This window comes from Tenebrio molitor, chromosome 9 (assembly GCF_963966145.1).
Source record: "Tenebrio molitor chromosome 9, icTenMoli1.1, whole genome shotgun sequence".
Classification (NCBI taxonomy): domain Eukaryota; kingdom Metazoa; phylum Arthropoda; class Insecta; order Coleoptera; family Tenebrionidae; genus Tenebrio; species Tenebrio molitor.
The window spans coordinates 138,980-163,009 of NC_091054.1; the positions used below are offsets into that span (position 1 = coordinate 138,980).

The window sequence follows — 24,030 nt, forward strand, 5'->3', positions numbered from 1 at the left end:
AAAACGCCCGCAACTTATGCAGACCGTAATACACCTTTCTGTTTATTGGGATTGCTCAGATTTATACATATTTTATATCGGTGTTTTTTTTGTAAATTTCACCTCATGGTAGGTGTTGAAAAGTCGATTGTGAACACGCTATACAGGTTACGGATCACGGATCACGGATCAGCTGTTTAAATCTTACGTTTTAAACGAATGGTGCATTCACAATCGATTCTTCAATGCCTACTACGAGGTGAAATTTAAAAAAACACCCGATATATACACCATTGACCATTCACGATGTTTTGGCATAAGGAGAGGGGAGGCAATGAAAAAAGTGCATTTAAGTTGGTAGTAAAGCTGTCTGTTGAATTAGGTTATGTAGGGAAATTCAAATATACAGCCTGTGCATTCTCAAACTCGAACATAGGCAATTAACATTGTATTGAACGTTTTTGGTGATTCCTGCTCTCCAATTGAACTTACAGCGAAGGTAATGGTATCAATAGAAAGATGAAATTATTGCGCTTCAAATGATCCTAATAATAACATTGAAGGTGCTATTTTTTTATCTTAAAATACTTGGAGATTTTTAAATATGACATGCCATGATTTTCCAATTTGGACAGCATTTGTCAAAAAAATTTGGTAGTTTGTAGGTTGTTCTGTGGTTTGTAGGATTAAGTCAGCGGGTTTCGGTGAATTACTGTGAAAATTATTTACGGAAAAATGAATAGTTACTCCAATGAAACCCTTTTACAGTTTGCGGAGAGTTAGAAATTCATTTGCCGTTCAGTTTAATACCAGATCTACAAGTATAACTTCTGTTGGTAGGTATTATTCACAAATTTGTACAATTATTTCTGTAGAATCAGAAAGTAGGGGTGGTAAGTAATAATATTTTTACTGCTAAAATCAAAAACGTATTTTGGCGATGGTAAATTTGGACCCACCATACATTTCTCTTAAAGGAGGTTTATGTAAATTGCGGATACGGAATATTCTCATCGTCCTCATCCCTACAAGGCACAGTGTTATCAAGAGATTTTACTGTTGACGAAGAAAGTAGGAGTTCAAAACACGCGATATTGGGCTCAGGAAAACCCTCGAGTAATATTCCTACTAGAACTCAGTATCTTCAAAAAATTCATACATATTGGGTAATAAAAAAACTGCTTATAAACTGTTAATTACTTAATTAAATTTGTTACACAGTCTGGGACTGGTTTTACAAATCTATGAGGGGCATGATGACCAACTCACTAGACCGGGACCAATGGCTTAACGTGACTTCCGAATCACGAGTATTAATAATAATTATTATTAATTCTTTAATATCATTGATGTATAGAAATAATGGCATAATACCGATAATCTGAATGCACAATGTTAATTGCCTATGCTCGACTTTGAGAGTGGACACCCGGTATAATCAATTCACTTTTGTAATGACGAACTAGAGTTACTAAATTTAGTAACTTTTGTCTTGTGAACACATCTTTTTACCGCGAATTTGGGCTTTTAAAAAGTTAGGTTATGGGTCACGTCATTTGTTCTGTCAAAACTGGTCCGAAACAAAGTATAGTGAAATTAAATTTGTTTAATTATTTTCGGCCAGGTGCTCGAGCCGCGCTGGAATCGTGTTTCCAAAAATTGGGTAGCAATGCGACGTCTTACTATAGTTTAATTGTTTGTGTATTGAAGTCACCGCAGAATAAGAATACAGTCTGAAACTGGTCTTCAGTATTGATAAAACATTAATTTACTGGAAAATGTAACAAATAGAACATTTTATCTATGACTGCGAGAAAAGTCCATCACGGTGCAAAGCAGCTGCATAACCAAGACAATGCTTAAGGAGATATAAGCTCGAAAGCTGCATTTCAAGAACTTTAAGAGGTTGTAGAGAATTATCCTTTTTTTCCTTCGATGTTGACTTTAAAAACAGATTTAAACGTGAAATATTTAATAAACTTCTTACATAAAATACAAAACCTCAAAATTCGCAGTAGTTTTGCTTACGAAAAAAATTAACCAACTTTCTTGAAAAATTCCAACTCGACGCTTTTCATCTTTTGTGAAATCACCTTTAAGGCAACATTGCACCTCTGAAGCGTACCTTGATAATTCTTGATTGCTTTGACACACCTCTGAATGGTGGCGTTTCTATTCTCTTGATGCAAACCATCATAAGATCTTTCTTGCAGCAACAAATTCACAATATTTGCAACTTTCTCTATTCGTTTCTCGTCAACCAGCTTGATCCTATTGCCCTTCATTCGTCCCTTAAAGAAGACTTCAACTTCACCTTCATCTTTGTTTTTTACGAGAAACTCTCGACATACCGCCCGCATCAGTCTAGCATCTTGGTCATTTACGTAACCTCTGTTCGGAAACCTTTTGTAATTTCTTATAAGACACATCAGTAGATACCTCATCAGTCTCATCCTCGGCGATGGCAGCGAGAAGCTGTTCAAGTAAAGAAACTTGTTCGATTTCGGCTCCACTTTAGTTTCGATTATCAGTTGGCCTCCTTTCAGGCGAAAGAATTTGTATCTGATGTACCTTGGAAGATATTTAATTCGTTCTAATACATAGTGCTTGATAGTGTACGATTCTAAATCTGAAGAAAATTCCATCTGTGCCTTCGAGTAAGACATTACGATCAGCATGATGTAAACCACAATGGTTATTTCAAGAATCACAACGTAGAGAATTAATATTAACATGGCGAGCTTGAAGGGAATAAATCGAGTCATTGCCATCTCGCCGGGTCTGAGAGCCATGGTCATCATCACTCTTACTATCCTCACCATATAGTACATGTTTTCGAAATCGTTACCCACGAGGAGAAGAAGAGCTGATGCGGAAGCTATAAGTAAAACGACGAAGAGTAGAGTGGCTGACAAGAGCGAATCTGCTGCAATCGCCAACGTCTTTTCCAGTATCCTGAACATCACGCCGAATCTGAGGAACTTCCACAAACGAATGGTTGCGATGCAGACCAAGAAAGCAGCAACCAAAGTCAAGAAATCCTCGATGTAGAAGAGGTAGAAGTAACTCAGAAACTGATTGTGTTTTACGGTCTCCAAAACGTCCAGATAGCGACCAACCATTTTCATTCTGAAGGCAAAGAGCCCGATGCACATGACGCTCAAAAGAATAATGACAACATCTGTCAATAGCCAAACGTCCTTGTAGAAAGTCTGGATCTTTTTGATCAATCCAATAGACTGCTTGAACAGCAACATCCCAACCCAAACCGTGAAAAGAATGAAAAATCCGATGGTGATCATCTCTAGTTCGTTCTGAACGAAGAGCATTCTCACAGCGTAAATCTGCAAATGTTGATCAACGTAACAGATAAGCAAAATCATTAATGATAACCTCTATTTTCTTGTATGTGTATCCAGAAACACTCTGCTCCACGATGAGTTTCACCGCGTTGAAAATGTTGAAATTGGCGTTGTAGATTAAGAATTCGATGAAGATGACTCTAGAGTCGGAATTGATCCAAAGCTTTTTGAAAATTTTCTGGAAGTTCGCGTGGGAGTTGTAAAGGGTGCGCCCCAGGTAGACAACGTATCCACCACCAGAGTAGCTGGAGAATTCTCCTAAGGTCAAAAGAAAAGATGTTTTATAAAATTGTCAAATCCCAAGAAAGGCGAGACAGAACTGTCTAGACGATTAGGCATTCACGATCTTTTTGGGACCGAGTTAGCTATGACCATCTAGTGATTTTGTTGGCAGTACCTCGGTGATAACTAAATTCCCTAAAGGAAATTGACACTTTTTGTGTTAGGTTCGATTGTTTTCAGTTTAAGGTTATATTTTATGAGCAGGTACATTGTTGCCGGATCTCTTAAATCTGGTGTATCCTTTTTAAATGAAATTGTTATACAGGTCGCTACAAAGTATGGCAACAGTTAAATATCTCGAGAATGGTTTCTTGGAAAATAGAATTTAAATGCTCTTAACTCCTTACCAAATCTCAAGGATTTCCGAGAAACTATTCTCGAGATATTTAAATGTTGCCATACTTTGTAGCGACTCTGTATAATAGAAATTTTTTATCGTATATATACCATTATATACCATTCACGATGTTTTGGCATAAGGGGAGGCTGTGATTTCATTTTTTAACGTTGGATACATGTTTGATTTCTGTCATCTCTACTGTCACTAAATTGCCTGACATCATCAAAATGAACGTAACATGTTGCCGAATTTACGATAATCATAATGAAGCGACTTTAAAACGTATTGATGGTGTTTGTAGGTATTAGACTGCAGAACATATTTTCAGTAAGTTACAATGAAGTCAAGTTTTTTTTTTGTATAAATTGAATCGTAGGTGAGTACTATCGCGGCCAAAATACTTTGGTCGTCAATGTGACATAAATGACATTCAATTGTAAAGCAAACTTTAGGATGTTTAACCTTATTTTTTACTACTGTCAAAATTATTTTAATCTATCAGTGTCATACGGGTGGGGTAAATCCCAGCTGCGGAGGCAGGGTTCAAAATGAAAAGATCAACATGAAGCGTGTTCCATTTACAAGTGAGGTGAGTGTAGATATATGTGAGGTAAGGTGAGCCACTCAGATGATCTTAGAAGCAATTTCTAGTGCTAATGGAACGACAATTGGTGATTTCTACTCACACTCACTTATGAGTCCGTGTTTGACATTTAACCATAACTTAAGTGTCAAGGCATCTCATTAAATATGAGATTGACATAGAATAAAGATATCCTTTACTTCCATATATTTTATTACTATCCTAAATTAAAAATCAAAAAATATTATTGTTATAAAAATTTTGTGTTCGGGTATTTGTGGAGACCCTGGGGCTCTCGCCCGGCTGCCCCGTGGTAAATCTGGCTCTGAATTACCCGCCAGTCGATGTTAACAATTAACAAACCACAAAACTAACCTAACAAATTAGCCACATTTCCCCCTCCACTATCTGATCCAAAATTCTTAGTTCGAAGCTTGCTCGAGAGGTAACTCAGTAGGGGTGAAGGGGGAAGTAAAAATCTTACTTTGCCTCAATCAGCTGATTTCAAATGGAACACTACATTAAAGTGAGGCGAAGTGAGGTGAGGTAAGATTATCTAAGATTCAGCATAAAAGGAACGCTACTATGGTCGCGGTTTAGACAACCTTCAGAAGCAAGTAAGACGATTCTATATTTATCAAAAACTGAAGGTGCCATATTTTTGACAAGAATAATTTGAAATTGTCATGTATATTGACGTTAATACTTGATTTACATTTGAAGTGTCAAAAAGTGACGACCAAAGTATTTTGGCCGCGATAGTACAAGATAAATACGAGTATGTAGCACGGATAGTGAAGGAAGAAACAAGAAATGGCACAGGGGTTTTGTAAGACCTATTATAACTTCGCGATAGAGTTGTGAATTTATGGCTTGAATCTATTTTGAAATGTACTCCTGAAATTTGCCAACATTTTTATATTGGGAAGAACTTATTTCGGAGGACTGGGCAAAATTAATGTGAAATCTTTTATTTGAAAAGGTTTTTCCTTTAATAATTTCATTAGGAGAATGTGACTCGGAATTTGATTGGGATTTTGATGCAGGTAATGATAATTCAGAATTTTCTAATGAAATTATGGAACTTGAATAGTTTTGTTCATTTTTGTCATAGACGATGGGTGTGTAAATATTTTGCAGAAACATTCGAATAAAATAAGGCTTAATAAGTAGGTACAAGATTTTATACAATCTAGTTCTAGGAATGTTTTGGTTAAAATGAAAAATTCATTGAGAAATTACTAACTGATTGGTTAAGACACTGTATAGGTGGGTTATCTAAGTGGTGCATAAATTAACAGGAGCCACTTCGTCTTCCGGTCCCGGTCCCTCTATTCTGTAGTCTGTTCAAGTCAGTTTCCTGTTTTGTTAAATTGGATTAAAAATGTGTGAGTATTGTTCTATTGCAAACTAGTAAAACTGACAACAATGCACTAGACAATGACGCAGTTTATAACCACAAACTTAGAAAAACATAACCTAATTCAACAGACAGCTTTACTGCCAACTTAAATGCACTTTTTCCATCGCCTCCCCTTATGCCAAAACATCGTGAATGGCATATAATTATAAATTATTTTTTTCACTATTAGTCTCAGAAGGCGTCATTATTGACTCTCGAACCGACCCCAGAAGTAGAATTTCTCTCCCAAGGTTAATAATAATTTTCATTATTAACCAAGGTCAATAATGAACAGCCGTTACCTAGCAACGAAAGATTTTCTTTGATTTTATTGGTTAACGTAGACAGACGATTTTCAATTTTCATAGCAACCGTTGAAAAATGAGAACTCGGATCGTCGCATCGGACAAACAAATTTAATTAATAATTATTATTAGAGAGGGTTTTAACGGATCTAGTAGTGAAAAAAATAATATATACACCACGCTAGAGAAGACAATTTTAAGCCTCGCTTCTTTATTCCCCTCGAAGCTTCGCTTCTCGGGGAATAAACTACCTCGGCTTAAAAAAATGTCTTCTCTACCTTGGCGTATAACATACTATTACTTTCTTACGAATATTAAAATAATAAATCTGGCAATGCGGTGGCAAAAAAATATCGAACAGAGATTGACCGAAAAAAAATGCATCCGTTCCATCACTGTTGCCCGGTTTCTGAAACGGCCGGATAAAAAGTCACCAATCACATCGGAGAGTTAACTAAATAACTGGCCAAATAAAATTGTCTGAAACCGGACCAGAGTCAGTTAGTCCAACATGAAAAGAAAAAATCATAGCCAACTCGATCCGAAAAAGATCGTGAATGCCTAATAACTAAAAACGTACCAACAGTACCAAACGTTTCAGTGTTTTCATGACTAGCGTACTTCCAGATATGCTTAAGTCTATCGTACTCCAGAAGAGGAGAGTACTGTTCCCATCGATAACCAAAAATTTTCTTCTCGGTGTAACGCTTCGAAAATTCCGGCCAACAACTCATATTCAAAAACTCCATCACTTTGGGTACTCGACACCGTTTCGGCTTCACTCTTTGTTGTCTGAGCCTTGCCACTCCCATAAATTTACTACTTAAGTCGATCATCAGTCCTGGTGGTGCAATGACAAAATTATCGTACCAAATCGTCGGATGCATACACGGCATAAGAGTGTCATTGATGTAATAATACAAACTAAGCAAAGTCAAAGCAAAGATTATCATCAAAAGAAAAATTAATATCTTTACTCATTGACTGTTCCAAGTTCTTTGAGACCAATCGTCCTGGTGTGTTTTCCGTTCATCATTTCTTCCACTGACGTTTTACTGAGAACAACACGACTGTCCTTGTTGGCCAAAATGACAATGTACAAGATGATAACGTAGATGCCAAACATTAACAAATCTTCCAATTCGGAGACGATGAAGTTGCGATGATTCAAATTTATCAATTTCTCCTGAAAGGAGACTGAATGGAGAATTTGAGAAGGTGGAGAAAAAAGATGCAGAGGCGTTGACAAATATGGCAAGAAATTAAAAAGCTGCAGTAAAGTCAGTAGAAGAAGAAAGAAGAATTAATGGTACAGATTTGGACGAGGCGAGAAATAAGGAACAAAGAAGTACAAACTGCGATGTCTTTTTTCTGTAACGGTTTGTATAGATGTTCAAAATAAGGTCTTAGGAGCAGATTGCCAAATTCTGCGTACAACTTCCTTCGTTGAACTTCTATAGCTGTCCAAATGTCAGACATTTTTTTTCCGATATCCTGTAACTAAAAGCTGATTAGAACCCGAGAAAGAATTGGACATCTAATTACCAATTCCAGTTTGAAGATAAAGTTTTGAACGAAAAGGAATACACTTTCGTAAATGAAAACTCCAAAGACGATCCCGATAGCGCAAGTCGTTAACCACACCAAACTGTTATTGTGTGGTACCCAAAAGCCAAAAACGATCAAAAGCATCATGGACATGACTATCAAAGTTATAACCAAAAACCTAAAAGAGTATAACATTGCTTTAACCAAACGGGATAGACTCACCAGCAAGCTATCGTAGATGAGAAGGGCAACTTGGCTTCCTGGGGGATTTTCGAGAACTGAAGTTTGGAAAATCTAAAAAACTGTGTGAGTTAAATGTGATCGTAATTAGAAAACAGTAGGTACCGAAAGCACCAAGCTACGGCAATGTGTAGCATGAAGCTCGGAAACGAACTGATGAATGCAATAAAAACTGTGTAGGCGGAGACGCTGTATTGCTGATCCAAGACATCCTTCATGTGTAAACTAGGAAGTCCGAGAAAAAACAAAGTGAGAGCATAAGTCGTCATGACAGTTGAAAGTATGACGGTGAGCTTCTTCACGTATGCGAAATTTGCTTCATGCTGCCACAAGTACCAAGTGTGGTACCTGTTGTTGAATTTAAAATTGAACGAGCGATTCATAATAACAATCGGTTTTTCTTTGAAAAGCTCGACGACGATATGAGTAACTCCTTTGGTCACACTCAAATGCTGCTTCACCTTGAAGTACCATTCAGTACGCTGCTGCAGGTCATAGATTATTATGTCTTTGCAGTACCTACAATTGTATCGCTAGAATTTGACCTCCCGCGGAATAATCGTACCAAGTTGGATTAGGACCGATTGAGTCGAACCACAACTCGATTTGTTGAAGATTTCCCAAATGGTTCTCGGTCGCTAGCAGGAACGTGTCGGTGCCACATTGCTGAAGGAGTCGCTTTCTAGGGTCAGGGTAATTCAACACGTGCGGCTACAAATGTGTCGTTAGCGAAGAGTTGATCAAGTGTATTGGTACCAACAGCACTCGAATCTTTGTCGCCGGTTACTGTGATGGTCACATTGGACGAAGTACCGGACTTGTAACCGATTCCAGTTCGCACGATTATCAAATAAGCAAAGAGATGGTCGCCGTTGTTGTCGGCCAAATAGTAGATTTGGTACTGGAAAGTTGTTAGCAATGGTATTACTAAGGCTTAAAAAAATATTTACTTTTTTCTGCATAATGTCCAACGTCAGCAAGACAAGAAAGATGGCAAAAGTTACGACAACAGTTACGAATATGATTTTGGTCGTTTGGAGCTCTAATTTTATCTCTGGACGCCACACTTCTTGCTTCAAACTTCCGATGTTTTCTACATAACCAGCAAGAGTCGAGAAATTAGTGCATTGGCAATGAATGACGCTTGTGTTGCCTTCACTTCCTGGCTAAAAAATAAATCATGAGATGTTACAATAAAATTATTTGGTACCTTGCAAGCCATTTCCCATTTGGACTTGAGCATCAACCAACGAATGCAGTGGGACACAGTGAAACTGTACTGATAAGAAACACTTTCAATGTTGCTGCTCGTTGCAGTCTCCTTGTTGACTAAGATGCCAACGTAACTGTAAATGTCGAAATCATGCTGGTTGATCATTATCAACGAAGACTTCTCCGACGTTACTTTCGTACTATTGACAAAATCTTCTACCTCTGGGAATTTAAGAGAAGTCACAACAACCTATTGGTTTGTTTCAGAGTCATAACATGCAAACGATTATGTCAAATGAAACATTACGTCTAAAAGTTGCGTCTGGGAGAGGTTGTAGAAGTCGATGTGTAATTTTCGTCTTTTCGGCAGCGCAATTCTGTGCACTCGTATTTCATAGTTCAGCTCATCTTCTGACATCATGCTGTATCCTTCCGGGATGAGAATCTCGTCGTCAAAAACGTTCAGATCAAGTACGTAGTCTTTCTTTCTGTCGAAAAATATATCTGTGGGCGTTTTAAAATTAGTCACGCGATCCTTGCACGTGGAATGCCAGAATTCCAGATTGACAATGTTAGTGCCCACTCGGGTGTGAGAGGGGTTCCACCACAAGAAGTCTTTCTTCCAGACGGCCATCTACAAACGATTTTGATGAAATGTTTATCTCGACGAAGGAAATGCTACCAGAATATCGTAGGAGTGATGGTCGCCGACGAGGTCCTGCGATGGAACCACTACAACTCCGCTTACGTGCATGCGAGCTTGGGCCAAACGGGTTCCGATGTCTTTGAGGACGGAAGTGGAACCTGACGCTCCAAAACTTTGTATCAAACCTTCTCCAGTTGCTGTCGTCATTGCCATAACTTTGGCAGCGGTCATGGTGCCTTTGATGATGTTGTGTGTCGATTCTCTAAACTTAACGGGAAATAAAAATGTTACCAAAGTGATGGTTACAAACGGATGTGAACCAACTGATGATTTGTTTTTAACTTACCAAATCTAAGCTTTCGTAGTAACTGTCGTCGTAGTCGATGTAATTGGGGTAGTTCTCAGTGAGCAATGATTCACCCAGAGGAGGTGTTTGCGTCGTCACATTGAGGTTAGGCAAAGGTTTGATAATATTGTAGTTCGGATTTGTCTGACTTTCAAGACATTTACTTATAGTGCTAAACCAAAAGAACTAAACACGAATGAAAACAAAGGAAAAGGGCAACCTGGAGAGCTTGTGCGATTTCTCGGACATTTTGTGCGGGTATTTCTCGTCCTGGAGCAATTCCCACGATTTGTCCACCATTTTCTTGCAAATGGTCGTGGTGAACTTGGCCAGCAAAGGGTCAGACTCCGCGGACACATTGTGGGTAGCCAGAAGAGTTAAGGTATCGCTCATCTTTAATACTTCGTTGATGGAAGTGACTGGCGCCTGAAAACATTCAAAGAACCGCAAAATCTTTCATCAAGACTCACTTTCAACATGTCTTCGGCCGCTTTGTACTTGAGACTTTCGACGAATTCAGCGAGCTCCTTGTTTTGGATTTTGCTCGCGATCATTTCGTTGACGAGCGTCTGGAATATTTGCAACGCCTCATTTCTTGATTTGGGGTCTTTACTGGCAACCAACTTGGCGACCGACCTCTCTGGCGTTTTGCCCTTGTAGATGTCGTTCAAGATCTTGGCAACTTCACCGGAAGGTGCCGAATCTATGGTGGAGACAACTTTGGGGTAGACCTGAATCTCGATATCTGGTCGATCCTTCTTCGTCACTTGCACGATAAAAATCTTTCCGTCCGATGGTGGCAACAAGAATTTGTTGCTTTCCACTTCTGGGTAGTACCCTTCGGTTACCAGCTGTCCCTCGGTGATGTCTGCAAATATTTTTTTAAGAAACTGTTTCTTCTGCACAAACACAAAGTGTCGCTTCAAGCAAGAATTTTATTAAGCTGACAACTTACCATCCTTATCTTTGACAAAGAGCTCGTAGAAATTCTTTTCGTTCGGTGGGTCCTGGATACACTTCAACTGGTAATCTGTTGAGAGGGTGTCTCCACTTTCTGGTTTTATTTTACACTCTTTCACATTAGCAGGTGCACCGTACTCTAAGTTAATGGATGCAAATCCATGATGCCCCATGTCAGACTTGAGTTCCACAGTAATGGTGTAATTCCCAGGTTTAAGAGCGTTCCTTTCGATGATGAACTTGAAACCAGTTCTACCGTTGCGAGAGTTTTTCTTGTAGTCAAAAGAAAATTGTGCAGATTTGGGCTTGGGCTCTATGGTCCATTTGTAAAACTTTTCCTGGATTCCCTTGCAATTCTTGTTACACGCCACTTCGACAAATGTCACTAGTTTGTGATTCGACACGTCTGTCACTGGCGGACAGTTCTTCTTACAACTGCAAAAAAAAAAATGAAACGAATTTCTTTACACCGCACAGAGCATAAAAGAGCAAAATTCTTGGAATCTTTGGCAAAATCTTAGGTACCCCAGTTCTAAATCGGAAGCGTCCTTGGACACCGTGATAATTTTTTCGGTGTTTGCCTTACTGCCGTAAGGCGACGTCACCATTAGATAAATGTGGAACTCGTCATTTTGGAGAACCGCATCTGCAGGAATGGTAAACTTGCTGGATTTAGAAATGGGATCGGTCTTGCAAAAACTCGGAGGTTTCAGCTTTTGGATGCAGCTCCACAGGTACTTCAAATTCTTATTGCTGTTGACGGCCTCGTTGGTGTCGTACGATTCTTCCCCGTTAAACTGGATGGACATGTGACTCGGTACCGATCCGGTACTACCACCAGAGATGACAGCTACGGGTTTCGTTGCGGAGATATTAAAATAGCAGATTTTGGGTGAGGGTTCGAATACATTTTCGGGGCCAAGATGAAACTAGAAGTGAACTTTAAGGCAAACGTTTTAAGCGTTGTTGCTGTTTACGTCTTGTTTGCGGTGACCTTCTACGAAGAGTTTGTAAGAACCGGGACGAAGTTGGAATTTAGGAATCACTAGCTCATAGGTTCCAGTTGCTTTTGTTGTACTAGTATAATATGGCATTTCGCTCAGCCAGTTATCAATTGGAATGTTTTTGTTTTTGTTTCCTTAAAGTTTCACTGGAGATAAATCGTTTTGGATCAGATGATACTTACCTATTATTTTCACCAATCGATAACTCAAGTCGTACCTATAAATTGTACCATCGTCAAGTCCATTCCATTTTGATCTAAAGATCAATTCACTAGATGTGGAAAAATTGGGAGGAGTATCATGACTGCAGAAACCAATCATTGTTAGAAAATGAATCTTGATAAGAAACCTAATATTACCAATTGGATATGTCTGCGTGGTCGTAACATTGTCCGTCTACAATCAAAAACGGTTAAGTTAAGTTCAATCAGAAATTCCTTGATCATTGTTTGCCAAATTGTATTTGTGGAAATTAGAAACAACTTACCGGAAATCATAAGGAGTAGTAAAACACTGCTGGGAATACATTCTACAAATAAAAGTAAAATGCATCCTTTATTTGGAAAATGGACTTACTGATGATCATTCTGTGCTGCTTTGTGTTTTATTTGTTCATTTTATGTCTGAATCGAAACTTGTTCCTTGACAGTTGCGAAGTGTAAACAAGTTTAAAGCCTTCGCAGATTTGTTGTTTTATTTTAAATAAAATGTTGTTGACGTAGTTGCTGCTGTGGAATATTATGGAAACTATTGCCAAAAAAAGCCCAATTTACACATGAATTCGTTAAATAAACTACTAACGTGCCTTCAAATAGATTTATATTTAGAGCAACCTATGGAAATTCAATTGTTTGCAACATTTTTCCAGCGTAGAAAATGACACAAGAAACGCCTGCCATTTTAACGAAATAAAATTAGGTTAGAATATGACAATATGAAATTGGGAAAAAGCTTACTATGCATACAATGCAATTCCGGGGAATAATTGGTTACCTACAAAAATTACTTTACACTGTTAAAAGAATTAGAATGTCTCCTACGCCTATTCTAAATATATATTTTTTTTAACCCTCCGCCACCCGGCGGCACGGCAATTTTGCCGGAGTACATACACTATTACTGATATTACTATCAAGTAATAGTGCAGTGCTTATCAACATAATTACCGGCGTCTCGCCTCCGCATTTTGACTTTGTTGTGTATTATGTTCTGTGTCAATGTTAAGGAACTTCCTCACGATGTGACATGAGTAATAATATACCTTTTATCTATGACTGCGAGAAAAGTCTTTCACGGTGCAAAGCAAACTGCATAACCGAGACAATGCTGAGGGAGATATCAGCTCGAAAGTTGCATTTCAAGAGCTTTAAGAGGTTGTAGAGAATTATTCTTTTTTTCCTTTGATGTTGAATTTAAAAACAGATTTAAACGTGAAATTTAATAAACTTCTTACATAAAATACAAAACCTCAAAATTAGCAGTAGTTTTGCTTATGAAAAAAATTAACCAACTTTCTTGAAAAATTCCAACTCGACGCTTTTCATCTTTTGTGAAATCACCTTTAAGGCAACATTGCACCTTTGAAGCGTACCTTGATAATTCTTGATTGCTTTGACACACCTTTGAATGGTGGCGTTTCTATTCTCTTGATGCAAACCATCATAAGATCTTTCTTGCAGCAACAAATTCACAATATTTGCAACTTTCTCTATTCGTTTCTCGTCAACCAGCTTGATCCTCTTGCCCTTCATTCGTCCCTTGAAGAAGACCTCAACCTCACCTTCATTTTTGTTTTTCACGAGAAATTCTCGACACACCGCCCGCATCAATCTAGCGTCTTGGTCGCTCATGTAACCTCTGTTAGGTAACCTTTTCGAATTTCTTACAAGACACATCAGTAAATATCTCATTAGTCTCATCCTCGGCGATGGCAACGAAAAGCTGTTCAAGTAGAGAAACTTGTTGGATTTGGGCTCCACTTTGGTTTCTACTATCAGTTGACCTCCTTTCAGACGAAAGTATTTGTATCTGATGTACCTCGGAAGATATTTAATTCGTTCTATGACATAGTGCTTGATGGTGTACGCTTCTAATTCTGAAGAAAATTCCATCTGTGCCTTCGAGTAAGACGTTACAATTACCATGATGTAAACCACAATAGTTATTTGAAGAATCACAACGTAGAGAATTAATATGAACATGGCGAACTTGAAAGGAATAAATCGAGTCATTGCCATCTCGCTGGGTCTGAGAGCCATGGTCATCATTACTCTTACTATCCTCACCATATAGTAAATATTTTCGAAATAGTTACCCACGAGGAGAAGAAGAGCTGATGCGGAAGCTACAAGTAAGATGACGAAAAGTAGAGTGGCTGACAAGAGGGAAACTGCGGCAATCGCCAACGTCTTTTCCAGTATCCTGAACATCACACCGAACCTGAGGAACTTCCACAAACGAACGGTCGCAATGCAGACTAAGAAAGCGGCAACTAAAGTCAAGAAATCTTCGATGTAGAAGAGGTAGAAGTAACTCAGAAACTGGTTGTGTTTTACGGTCTCCAAAACGTCCAGATAGCTACCGACCATTTGCATTCTCAAGGCAAAGAGCCCGATGCACATGACGCTCAAAAGAATAATGACAAAATCTGTCAATATCCAAAGGTCTTTGTAGAAAGTGTGAATCTTTCTAATCAATCCAATAGATTGCTTGAACAGCAACATCCCAACCCAAACCGTAAACAGGATGAAAAATCCGATGGTGGTCATCTCCAGTTCGTTCTGCACAAAGAGCATCCTCACGGCGTAAATCTGCAAATGTTGATCAACGTAACAGATCGGCAAAATCATCAATGGTGACCTCTATCCTCTTGTATATGTATCCAGAAGCACTCTGCTCGACGATGAGTTTCACCGCGTTGAAAATGTTGAAATTGGCGTTGTAGAGTAAGAATTCGATGAAGATGACTCTGGTGTCGGGATTAATCCAAAGTTTTTTGAAAATTTTCAGAAAGTTGGCGTGCGAGTTGTAAAGCGTGCGCCCCAGGTAGGCAACGTACCCACCACCAGAGTAACTGGAGAATTCTCCTAAGGTCAAGAGAAAGTAGAATCTTTAAGATGTTTCAAAATATCGTCAATCCCAAGAAAGGCGAAACATATTTTTTTGGAGTAATTAAAAACGTACCAACTGTACCAAGCGTTTCAGTGTTTTCATGACTAGCGTACTTCCAAATATTCTTCAGTCTATCGTACTGCAGAAGAGGAGAGTACTGTCCCCATCGATAACCAAAAATTTTCTTCTCGGTGTAACGCTTCGAAAATTCCGGCCAACAACTCATATTTAAAAACTCCATCGCTTTGGGAACTTGACACAATTTCGGCTTGACTCTTTGTTGTCTGAGCCTTGCCACTCCCATAAACTTACTATTTAAATCTAACATCAGTCCTGGTGGTGCAATGACAAAATTCTCGTACCAAATCGTCGGATGCATACACGGAATAAGAGTGTCATTGATGTAATAATACAAACTATGGAAAGTCAAAGCAAAGATTATCATCAAAAGAAAAATTAATATCATTACTCGTTGACTGTTTCTAGTTCTTTAAGACCAACCGTTCTGGTGTGTTCTCCATTCATCATTTCTTCTACTGTCATTTTACTGAGAACAACACGACTGTCCTTGTTGGCCAAGATGACAATGTACAAGATGATAACGTAGATGCCAAACATTAACAAATCTTCCAATTCGGAGATGATGAAGTTGCGATTATTAAAATGTATCATTTTTTCCTGAAAGAAGACGCTACCGAATGGAAAATTTGAGTAGGTGAGGAAGAAAGTAGGAAAATGATAAAACTGGGTTTTCTTAATGGAAAGTCCACAAAAACAAGGATTTGAGAATTAGAAAAATGTAGATGCAGGAGCGTTGCAATTATAGCAAGAAGTGAGAAAGCTGCAATAGTGTGTCCAAGAAGAAAGAAGAACTAAATTTAGAGAGTACTGATCTGGACGAGAGGCGAGAAATAAGGAACAAAGAACTACAAACTGCAATGTCCTTTTTCTGCAACGGTTTGTACAGATGTTCAAAGTAAGGTCTTAGCAGCAAATTGCCAAATTCGGCATACAACTTCCTCCGTTGATCTTCTATAGCTCTCCAAATGTCAGACATTTTTTTTCCGATATCGTGTAACTAAAAGCTGATTAGAACGCGAGAAAGAATTGGACATCTAATTACCAATTCCAGTTTGCAGATGAAGTTTTGAAAGAAAACGAACACACTTTCGTAAATGAAAACTCCAAAGACGATCCCGATAGCGCAAGTCGTTAACCACACCAAACTGTTATTGTGTGGTACCCAAAAGCCAAAAACGATCAAAAGCATCATGGACATGACTATCAAAGTTATAACCAAAAACCTAAAAGAGTATAACATTGCTTTAACCAAACGGGATAGACTCACCAGCAAGCTATCGTAGATGAGAAGGGCAACTTGGCTTCCTGGGGGATTTTCGAGAACTGAAGTTTGGAGAATCTAAAAAAGTGTTTGAATTAACTAAATGTGATCGTAATTAGAAAACAGTAGATACCGAAAGCACCAAGCTACGGCAATGTGCAGCATGAAGCTCGGAAACGAACTAATGAATGCAACAAAAACTGTGTAGGCGGTGACGCTGTACTGCTGATCCAAAACATCCTTCATTTGTAAACTAGGAATTTCAAGAAACAACAAAGCGAGAGCATAGGTCGTCATGACAGTTGAAAGTATGACGGTGAGCTTCTTCGCGTAGGCGAAATTCCCTTCATGCTGCCACAAGTACCAAGTGTGGTACCTGTTGTTGAATTTAAAATTGAACGAGCGATTCATAATAACAATCGGTTTTTCTTTGAAAAGCTCGACCACGATATGAGTAGCCCCTTTGGTCACACTCAAATGCTGCTTCACCTTGAAGTACCATTCAGTACGCTGCTGCAGGTCGTAGATTATTATGTCTTTGCAGTACCTACAATTGTACCACTATAGATTGACCTCTCGCGGGATAGTCGTACCAAGCTGGGTGAGGACCGATCGAGTCGAACCACAACTCGATTTGTTGAAGATTTCCCAAATGGTTCTCGGTCGCTAGCAGGAACGTGTCGGTGCCAAATTGCTGAAGGAGTCGCTTTCTAGGGTCAGGGTAATTCAACACGTGCGGCTGCAAATGTGTCGTTAGAGAAGAGTTGATCAAATGTATTGGTACCAACAGCACTCGAATCTTTGTCGCCGGTTACTGTGATGGTCACATTGGACGAAGTACCGGACTTGTAACCGATTCCAGTTCGCACGATTATCAAATAGGCAAAGAGATGGTCGCCGTTGTTGTCGGCCAAATAGTAGATTTGGTGCTGGAAAGTTGTCAGCAATGGTATTACTAAAGGTTAAAAAAATTACATACTTTTTTCTGCATGATGCCCAACGTCAACAAGACAAGAAAGATGGCAAAAGTTACGACAACTGTTACGAAAATGATTTTGGTCGATTGGAGCTCTAATTCTATCTCTGGACGCCACACTTCTTGCTTCAAACTTCTGATATTTTCTTCATAACCAGCAAGAGTCGAGAAATTAGTGCATTGGCAATGGATGACGCTTGTGTTGCCTTCACTTCCTGGCTAAACCATAATTCATGAGATGTTACAATAAAATTATTTGGTACCTTGCAAGCCAATTCCCATTTGGATTTAAGCATCAACCAACGAATGCAATGGGACACAGTAAAACTGTACTGATAAGAGAGACTTTGAATGTTGCTGCTCGTTGCAGTTTCCCTGTTGACTAAGATGCCAACGTAACTGTAAATGTCGAAATCATGCTGGTTGATCATTATCAACGAAGACTTCTCCGACGTTACTTTGGTACTATTGACAAAATCTTCTACCTCTGGGAATTTAAAAGAAGTCACAACCACCTGTTGGTTTGTTTCAGAGTCAAAACATGCAAACGATTGTGTCAAATGAAACATTACGTCTAAAAATCGCGTTTGGGATAGGTTGTGGAAGTCAACGTGTAATTTTCGTCCTTTCGGCAGCCCAATCCTGTGCACTCGAATTTCATAATTCAGGTCGTCGTTTGACATGGTGCTGTATCCATCCGGGATGATAATCTCGTCGTGAAAAATGTTCAAATCAAAGACGTAGTCTCTCTTTCTTTCGAAAAATATATCTGTCGGCGTTTCAAAATTAGTCACGCGATCCTTGCACGTGGAATGCCAAAATTCTAGATTTATAATATTGGTATCCAATCGGGTGTGAGAAGGGTTCCACCACAAGAAGTCTTTCTTCCAGACGGACATCTACAAAAGCTTATGATGAGATGTTGATCTCGACGAAGGAAATGCTACCAGAATATCGTAGGAGTGGTGGTCGCCGACGAAGTCCTGCGATGGGATCACTAGGACTCCACTTGAGTGGATGCGAGCTTGGGCCAAACGGCTTCCAGTGTCTTTGAGGACGGAGGTGGAACCTGACGTTCCAAAAGTTTCGATCAAACCTTCGCCAGCTGCTGTCGTCATTGCCACAACTTTGGCAGCAGTCATAGTGCCTTTGATGATGTTGTGTGATGATTCTCTAAACTTAACGAGAAATAACAATCAATTACAAACGGATGCAAACAAATTGATAATTATTTTTAACTAACCAAATCTACGTTTTTGTAGTAATTATCGTCATAGTCGATATAATTGGGGTAGTTCTCAGTGAGCAGTTGTTCATCCAGAGGAGGCGTTTGCGTCGTCACGTTGATTTTAGGCAAAGGTTCCATAATTTTGTAGTTCGGATTGGTTTGACTCTCGAAACATTTACTTAGAGTGCTAAACAAAAAAAAAAATTAAAAAAAAAACGCGATTGAAAGCAAAGGAAAAAAGCAACCTGGAGAGCTTATGCGATTTCTCGGACATTTTGTGCGGGTATTTCTCGTCCTGGAGCAATTCCCACGACTTGTCCACCATCTTCTTGCAAATGGTGGTGGTGAACTTGGCCAGCAAAGGGTCAGCCTCCGCGGACACATTGTATGTAGCCAGAAGAGTCAAGGCCTTGCTCATTTTCAACACTTCATTGATGGAAGAGACCGGCGCCTGCAAACATTCAAACAACCGCAAATACATTCACCAAGACTCACTTTCAACATGTCTTCGGCCGCTTTGTACTTGAGACTTTCGACGAACTGTGCGAACTCCTTGTTCTGGATTTTGCTCACGATCATTTCGTTGACGAGCGTCTGGAATATTTCCAAAGCCTCGTTTCTTGATTTGGGGTCTTCACTGGCAACCAACTTGGCGATCGACTTCTCAGGCGTTTTGCCCTTGTAGATATCGTTCAAGATCTTGACAACGTCTTCAGAAGGTGTCGAATCTATGGTGGAGACCACTTTGGGGTAGACCTGAATTTCGATGTCCGGTCGGTCCTGCTTCACCACTTTCACAATAAAAACCTTTCCCTCTGATGGTGGCAACATGAAAAAGTTGTCTTCCACTTCTGGATAGTGTCCTTCGGTTATGAGATCTCCCTCGGTGATGTCTGCAAATATTTTTAGAAGCTGCTTCTTTTGCACAAACACAAAGTGTTGCTTTAAGCAAGCATTTTGCTAAGCTGACATCTTACCATCCTTATCTTTGACAAACAGCTCGTAGAAATTCCTTTCGTTCGGTGGGTCCTGGATACACTTCAACTGGTATTGAGTTGACAGGGTGTCTCCACTTTCTGGTATTGTTTTACATTCTTTCACATTAGCAGGTGCACCGAACTCTAAATCAATGGATGCAAGTCCATGATGTCCTACGTCGGACTTCAATTCCACACTTATGGTGTATGTTCCAGGCTTGAGAACGTTCTTTTCGATGATGAACTTGGAACCAGTTCTACCGTTGCGAGAGTGTTTGTTGTAGTCGAAAGAAAATTGTGCTGGTTTGGGCTTCGGCTCGATTGTCCATTTGTAAAATTCCTCCCGGATGTCGTCGCAGTTCTTGTGACACGTCACTTCCACAAATGTCACCAGTTTGTGATTCGACACATCTATCACTGGAGGACAGTTCTTCTTACAACTGCAAAAAGAAAAGATGAAACAGATTTGTTCACACCTGACAGAGGAAACGAGGGCAAAGTTCTTTGAATCTTCGGCAAAACGTTATAGGTACCCGAGTTCCAAATCGGAAGCGTCCTTGGATACTGTGATAACTTTCTCGGTGTCTGCCGTAGTGCCGTAAGGCGACGTCACTGTTAGATAAATGTGGAACTCGTCGCCTTGAAGAACCGCATCTGCAGGAATGGTAAACTTGCTGGATTGAGATATGGGATCGGTCTTGCAAAAAGTCGCAGGTTTCAGCTTTTGGGTGCACCTCCACCGGTACTTCAGTTTCGCATTGCTGTTGACGACCTCGTTGGTGTCGACCGATTCTTCCCCGTTCAACTGGAAGGACATGTGACTCGGTACCGTTCCGGTACTACCACCAGAGATAACAGCGATGGGTTTCTTTATCTCGATATTGAAGTGGCACGCTTTTGGTGGGGTTTCGAACGCATTTTCGGGTCCACGGTGTCGCTAGAAGTGAAGGTTAAAGCAAACGTTTTAAGAGTTGTCGCTCTTTACGTTTTTTTTACGGGGAGCGTCTATGAAAAGTATGTAAGAACCAGGAAGAAGATGAAATTTAGGAACCAACAGCTCATAGCATCCAGTATTGTGCATTTCATGCAGCCAATTATCAAGTGGAATGTTTTCTTGCTTGTTTCCTTAAAGTTTCACTGGAGATAAATCGTTTTGGATCACATGGCACTTACCTACTGTTTTTACCAATCGATAACTCCAGTCGTAGTTATAAATTGCTCTTTCATTTAAGCTGTTCCATTTTGGTCTAAAGATCAATTCAGCAGCTTGGATAAATGTGTGAGAGGTATCATGACTGTAGAAACCAATAAATGTTAGTAAATGAGTCTTTGTAAGAAACCTAATATTACCAATTGGATATGTTTGCGTGGTCGTAACATTGTCCGTCTACAATCAAAAACTGTTAAGTTGAGATCAATCAGAAATTCGTTGATTATTATTTTTCGAATTGTATTTGTGGAAATTAGAAACAAATCAAAAGGAAACAACTTACCGGAAATCATTAGGAGTAGTAAAACGCTGCTGGGAATACATTCTACAAATAAAAGTAAAATGCATCCTTTATTTGGAAAATGGACTTACTGATGATCATTCTGTGCTGCTTTGTGTTTTATTTGTTCATTTTATGTCTGAATCGAAACTTGTTCCTTGACAGTTGCGAATTGTAAACAAGTTTAAAGCCTTCGCAGATTTTTTGTGTTTTTATTTTAAACAAGATGTTGTTTTCGGAATTACTGCTGTGTGACATTATGGAAACTATTGGAAATGAATGAATTGAAAGAGAATTTGACAAAAGAAAAAAAATAACCGATGCCTTACATTCAATGTTTGTCTCCAGGGCACTTAAGTCAGTTTTTGTTGACTTAAGCCTACCTAAGCGAAGAGCTTTGTTCGATTTTCTCCGTGATCCACAATTCGTTAAATCAAAATTGACTTACCTTTTAATGCGGACCGCGAAGAGACCATGGACCGATTGGCATGGGTGGAATTCAACGAGAATTTTTGGACTTCGGTGCCACTTCAATTAAGTGGGTTTCACGACACGAGACGATGATTACGAAACTAAGTGTTTTCACTAAGACGGTCAAATTCGAAGTCTGTCTTTCTTCCAAAAATGTCCCTCACCGGTAGGGGAGGTTTCGTCAACCCCGATTTTGCACGAAATTGTGAATCGGTTAAGGTGCAATAACCAATGACAGAGGGTGCAACTACAGGGTGAGCAACAATAACTGTTTCAGTTGGCAATAAAAAATTTTACATGAAATTTTCAAGACTGTAGGTACGTTTTGTTGGGACATAACCGGAATCGGTTTATGGTGGAACGACCGTTTTATTGGTGCACAAAACCGACTCCGACGAAACTTTTAATTCCGTTAAACTACATAGAATGGTCGGTTTGAATGTTAGAAAGTGGGGATTTTATGACTGTCAAAAATTTTAAGCCGTTTTGTTGGTGGGATGCATTCCGTTCAGTCTGGATGACCCAACAAAACGCACCTTGTGAATTGTACCTATTTCGGTTTGTTTTATTGACACTATTGACAGCTGGTATACATTTCATAAACTATGCAAAAATGAATAGGGAATTCCACAATTTTTCTTGAAAAACAAAATAATTGCCCCAATCCTCCCACGTATTCTTAAACACAAGATAAATTTAAAATGTTACAAGTACTTGAAACATTACATTTAATGTGTATATTGATATATTTCTAGCACATTTCATTACAAATTTTAAACTGTATTTATAAAAAATTCATTTTTTTTGTACTCTTTTATTAATAAAATGGTTTTCTCGTTGGAAGATGACATAAAAGTCACCAAAAGTCACCAGAATTTATTGCCAACTCAATCAGTAATTGTTGTTCACACGGTATTTTCGAATTGAATTTTTAAAACTAAATTAAACTAATAGGCGCTAAAACTAAACCGAACAAAACCAAACAAAAATGAAACAACTAAAATTAACTATTTACAAAAGCCAACATTCAACATAACTTCTAATCATGGATTCTTCTAATCATATTTTTATTTTTATAAAGAAAGAGACTCAAATATTATTTTATCTTTAATTTTCCTATGCTAACGGCAATGGTGAATTTTCTGAAGAAAATTTCTTGATGTAAAGTTATATTTAAAAGACAGAAAGTGCATTATTTTTGTCAGTTTCTTTGTTTACATGTAGTTTGTAATAATTAACACTTTTTATACAGGGTCATTATAAATGATTGTCCCATCACAGTAGGCGTTGGTGACGTAGTTGAATCATGACCAACTACATTAAACTAAAGTCCATTCAAAAATCAAAAAACCACCACCTGTTGCTTTAGGTTGGTAAAATTTAAATAACCCTAGGTAGATATTTTTTCATACTATGTTGGTGACTATAAATTATGACATTTATTTGATTCAAAATAAAATTCAATTGCTTTGAATTTCGTTCATATTGTTTTATTAGCAGCACGTTTCATTTATTTATTGATTCTTATTGTTTTTACTTAAACATGCCCAGAAAAAGAAGACACTTAAACATTTAACCTCAAAATTAAAAGTCTCAATTTTACACTAGACAGGGTTGCCGATAGTAATTATCGAGGAAAATGCGACGTTGGTGGTTTTTTGATTTTTGAATGGACTTTATGTTATGGCGCCTTGGTTATGGCCATTCCAAGTCCCCTTAAATGCAGTTCGTAGGAAGTATGCCATGGTTAGTACATAGACAACACAGGTTAGTACATAGATAAAATAAAGACAAATAGAATGAAAAGAGGCCTATCAATTTTGTGCAATAGAATCCATGGTAATGGTTTATCGCACCGTCCACAAGCCAAGAAAAAAATATTTTGACAGTTTAGCCCTGAAGTCCTTGGACCTATATGTGAATTTATTAGTGCTTTTTGTAGCCTATTTAGGGCCATTTAATTTGGTGCATAAATAATTAAAATCCTCCGATAAATAAAGGAGTTATGGACTCAAATTCTTTTTCGGGGACACCTGTGTATTACGTTCATACACTGTAAAAAATTGATGGAGTAAATGAGGAGTGCATTTGGAGCGAATGCGGAGTGGGTGATTTGTAATTGATTTAATCCCCCCGCAGTGAAATCCACTCCAATAGGAAGTTTATTTAAATTATTCATAAAAAAAACTATTCGGAGTGAAATACAAAATTCTTTGACTATTAGTG

At 38.7% G+C, this 24,030-nt stretch overlaps 2 protein-coding genes and 1 long non-coding RNA gene across 6 annotated transcripts; 1 reads left to right on the forward strand and 2 right to left on the reverse strand.

Moving 5' to 3' along the window:
* Positions 1-1,934: 1,934 nt before the first annotated feature.
* On the reverse strand, positions 1,935-12,925 carry LOC138139093 (polycystin family receptor for egg jelly-like). 3 transcript variants are annotated; one of them, XM_069059261.1, is made up of 25 exons: positions 12,786-12,925; positions 12,697-12,738; positions 12,569-12,605; positions 12,392-12,513; positions 12,183-12,343; positions 11,731-12,134; positions 11,201-11,640; positions 10,716-11,113; positions 10,466-10,671; positions 10,246-10,417; positions 9,936-10,166; positions 9,561-9,887; positions 9,252-9,503; positions 8,992-9,207; positions 8,802-8,942; positions 8,607-8,752; positions 8,147-8,560; positions 8,024-8,095; positions 7,799-7,979; positions 7,610-7,753; positions 7,231-7,439; positions 6,834-7,177; positions 3,373-3,599; positions 2,331-3,323; positions 1,935-2,270 (listed from the first exon to the last, which is right to left on the reverse strand). In XM_069059261.1, exons 1-25 carry the CDS (start codon positions 12,793-12,795, stop codon positions 2,016-2,018), a joined length of 6,144 nt encoding a protein of 2,047 aa, XP_068915362.1. In that variant the 5' UTR covers positions 12,796-12,925; the 3' UTR covers positions 1,935-2,015. The 3 variants fall into 3 exon arrangements, with proteins under 3 accessions (XP_068915362.1, XP_068915361.1, XP_068915360.1); XM_069059260.1 differs by having other exon boundaries at positions 1,935-3,323; positions 7,610-7,747; XM_069059259.1 differs by having other exon boundaries at positions 1,935-3,323.
* On the forward strand, positions 4,010-4,751 carry LOC138139100 (uncharacterized). The gene is made up of 2 exons (XR_011162207.1): positions 4,010-4,290; positions 4,340-4,751. It is a non-coding gene; the product is annotated as an uncharacterized lncRNA (long non-coding RNA).
* Positions 12,926-13,708: 783 nt separating the features above from the next.
* Positions 13,709-22,855, reverse strand: LOC138139094 (polycystin family receptor for egg jelly-like). 2 transcript variants are annotated; one of them, XM_069059262.1, is made up of 24 exons: positions 21,426-22,855; positions 21,337-21,378; positions 21,194-21,230; positions 21,017-21,138; positions 20,829-20,968; positions 20,377-20,780; positions 19,844-20,283; positions 19,362-19,759; positions 19,112-19,317; positions 18,882-19,053; positions 18,586-18,816; positions 18,211-18,537; positions 17,902-18,153; positions 17,642-17,857; positions 17,451-17,591; positions 17,256-17,401; positions 16,796-17,209; positions 16,669-16,740; positions 16,444-16,624; positions 16,255-16,398; positions 15,790-15,998; positions 15,393-15,736; positions 15,069-15,295; positions 13,709-15,019 (listed from the first exon to the last, which is right to left on the reverse strand). In XM_069059262.1, exons 1-24 carry the CDS (start codon positions 21,433-21,435, stop codon positions 13,712-13,714), a joined length of 6,183 nt encoding a protein of 2,060 aa, XP_068915363.1. In that variant the 5' UTR covers positions 21,436-22,855; the 3' UTR covers positions 13,709-13,711. The 2 variants fall into 2 exon arrangements, with proteins under 2 accessions (XP_068915363.1, XP_068915364.1); XM_069059263.1 differs by having other exon boundaries at positions 21,021-21,138; positions 21,194-21,243; positions 21,426-22,853.
* Between the last annotated feature and the right edge of the window lie 1,175 nt (positions 22,856-24,030).

Bases quoted from the DNA above. Each gene is read 5' to 3' on its own strand.
- LOC138139093 (XM_069059259.1), bottom strand. The intron at 12,135-12,182 runs GTAAACAGCAAC...GTTCACTTCTAG, and splicing joins AAGGTCACCGCAAACAAGAC to TTTCATCTTGGCCCCGAAAA. The intron at 11,114-11,200 runs GTAAGTTGTCAG...AAATATTTGCAG, and splicing joins CTTTGTCAAAGATAAGGATG to ACATCACCGAGGGACAGCTG.
- LOC138139094 (XM_069059262.1), bottom strand. The intron at 18,817-18,881 runs GTTAGTTAAAAA...TTTCTCGTTAAG, and splicing joins ACTACAAAAACGTAGATTTG to TTTAGAGAATCATCACACAA. The intron at 15,296-15,392 runs GTACGTTTTTAA...TCTTGACCTTAG, and splicing joins TGAAACGCTTGGTACAGTTG to GAGAATTCTCCAGTTACTCT.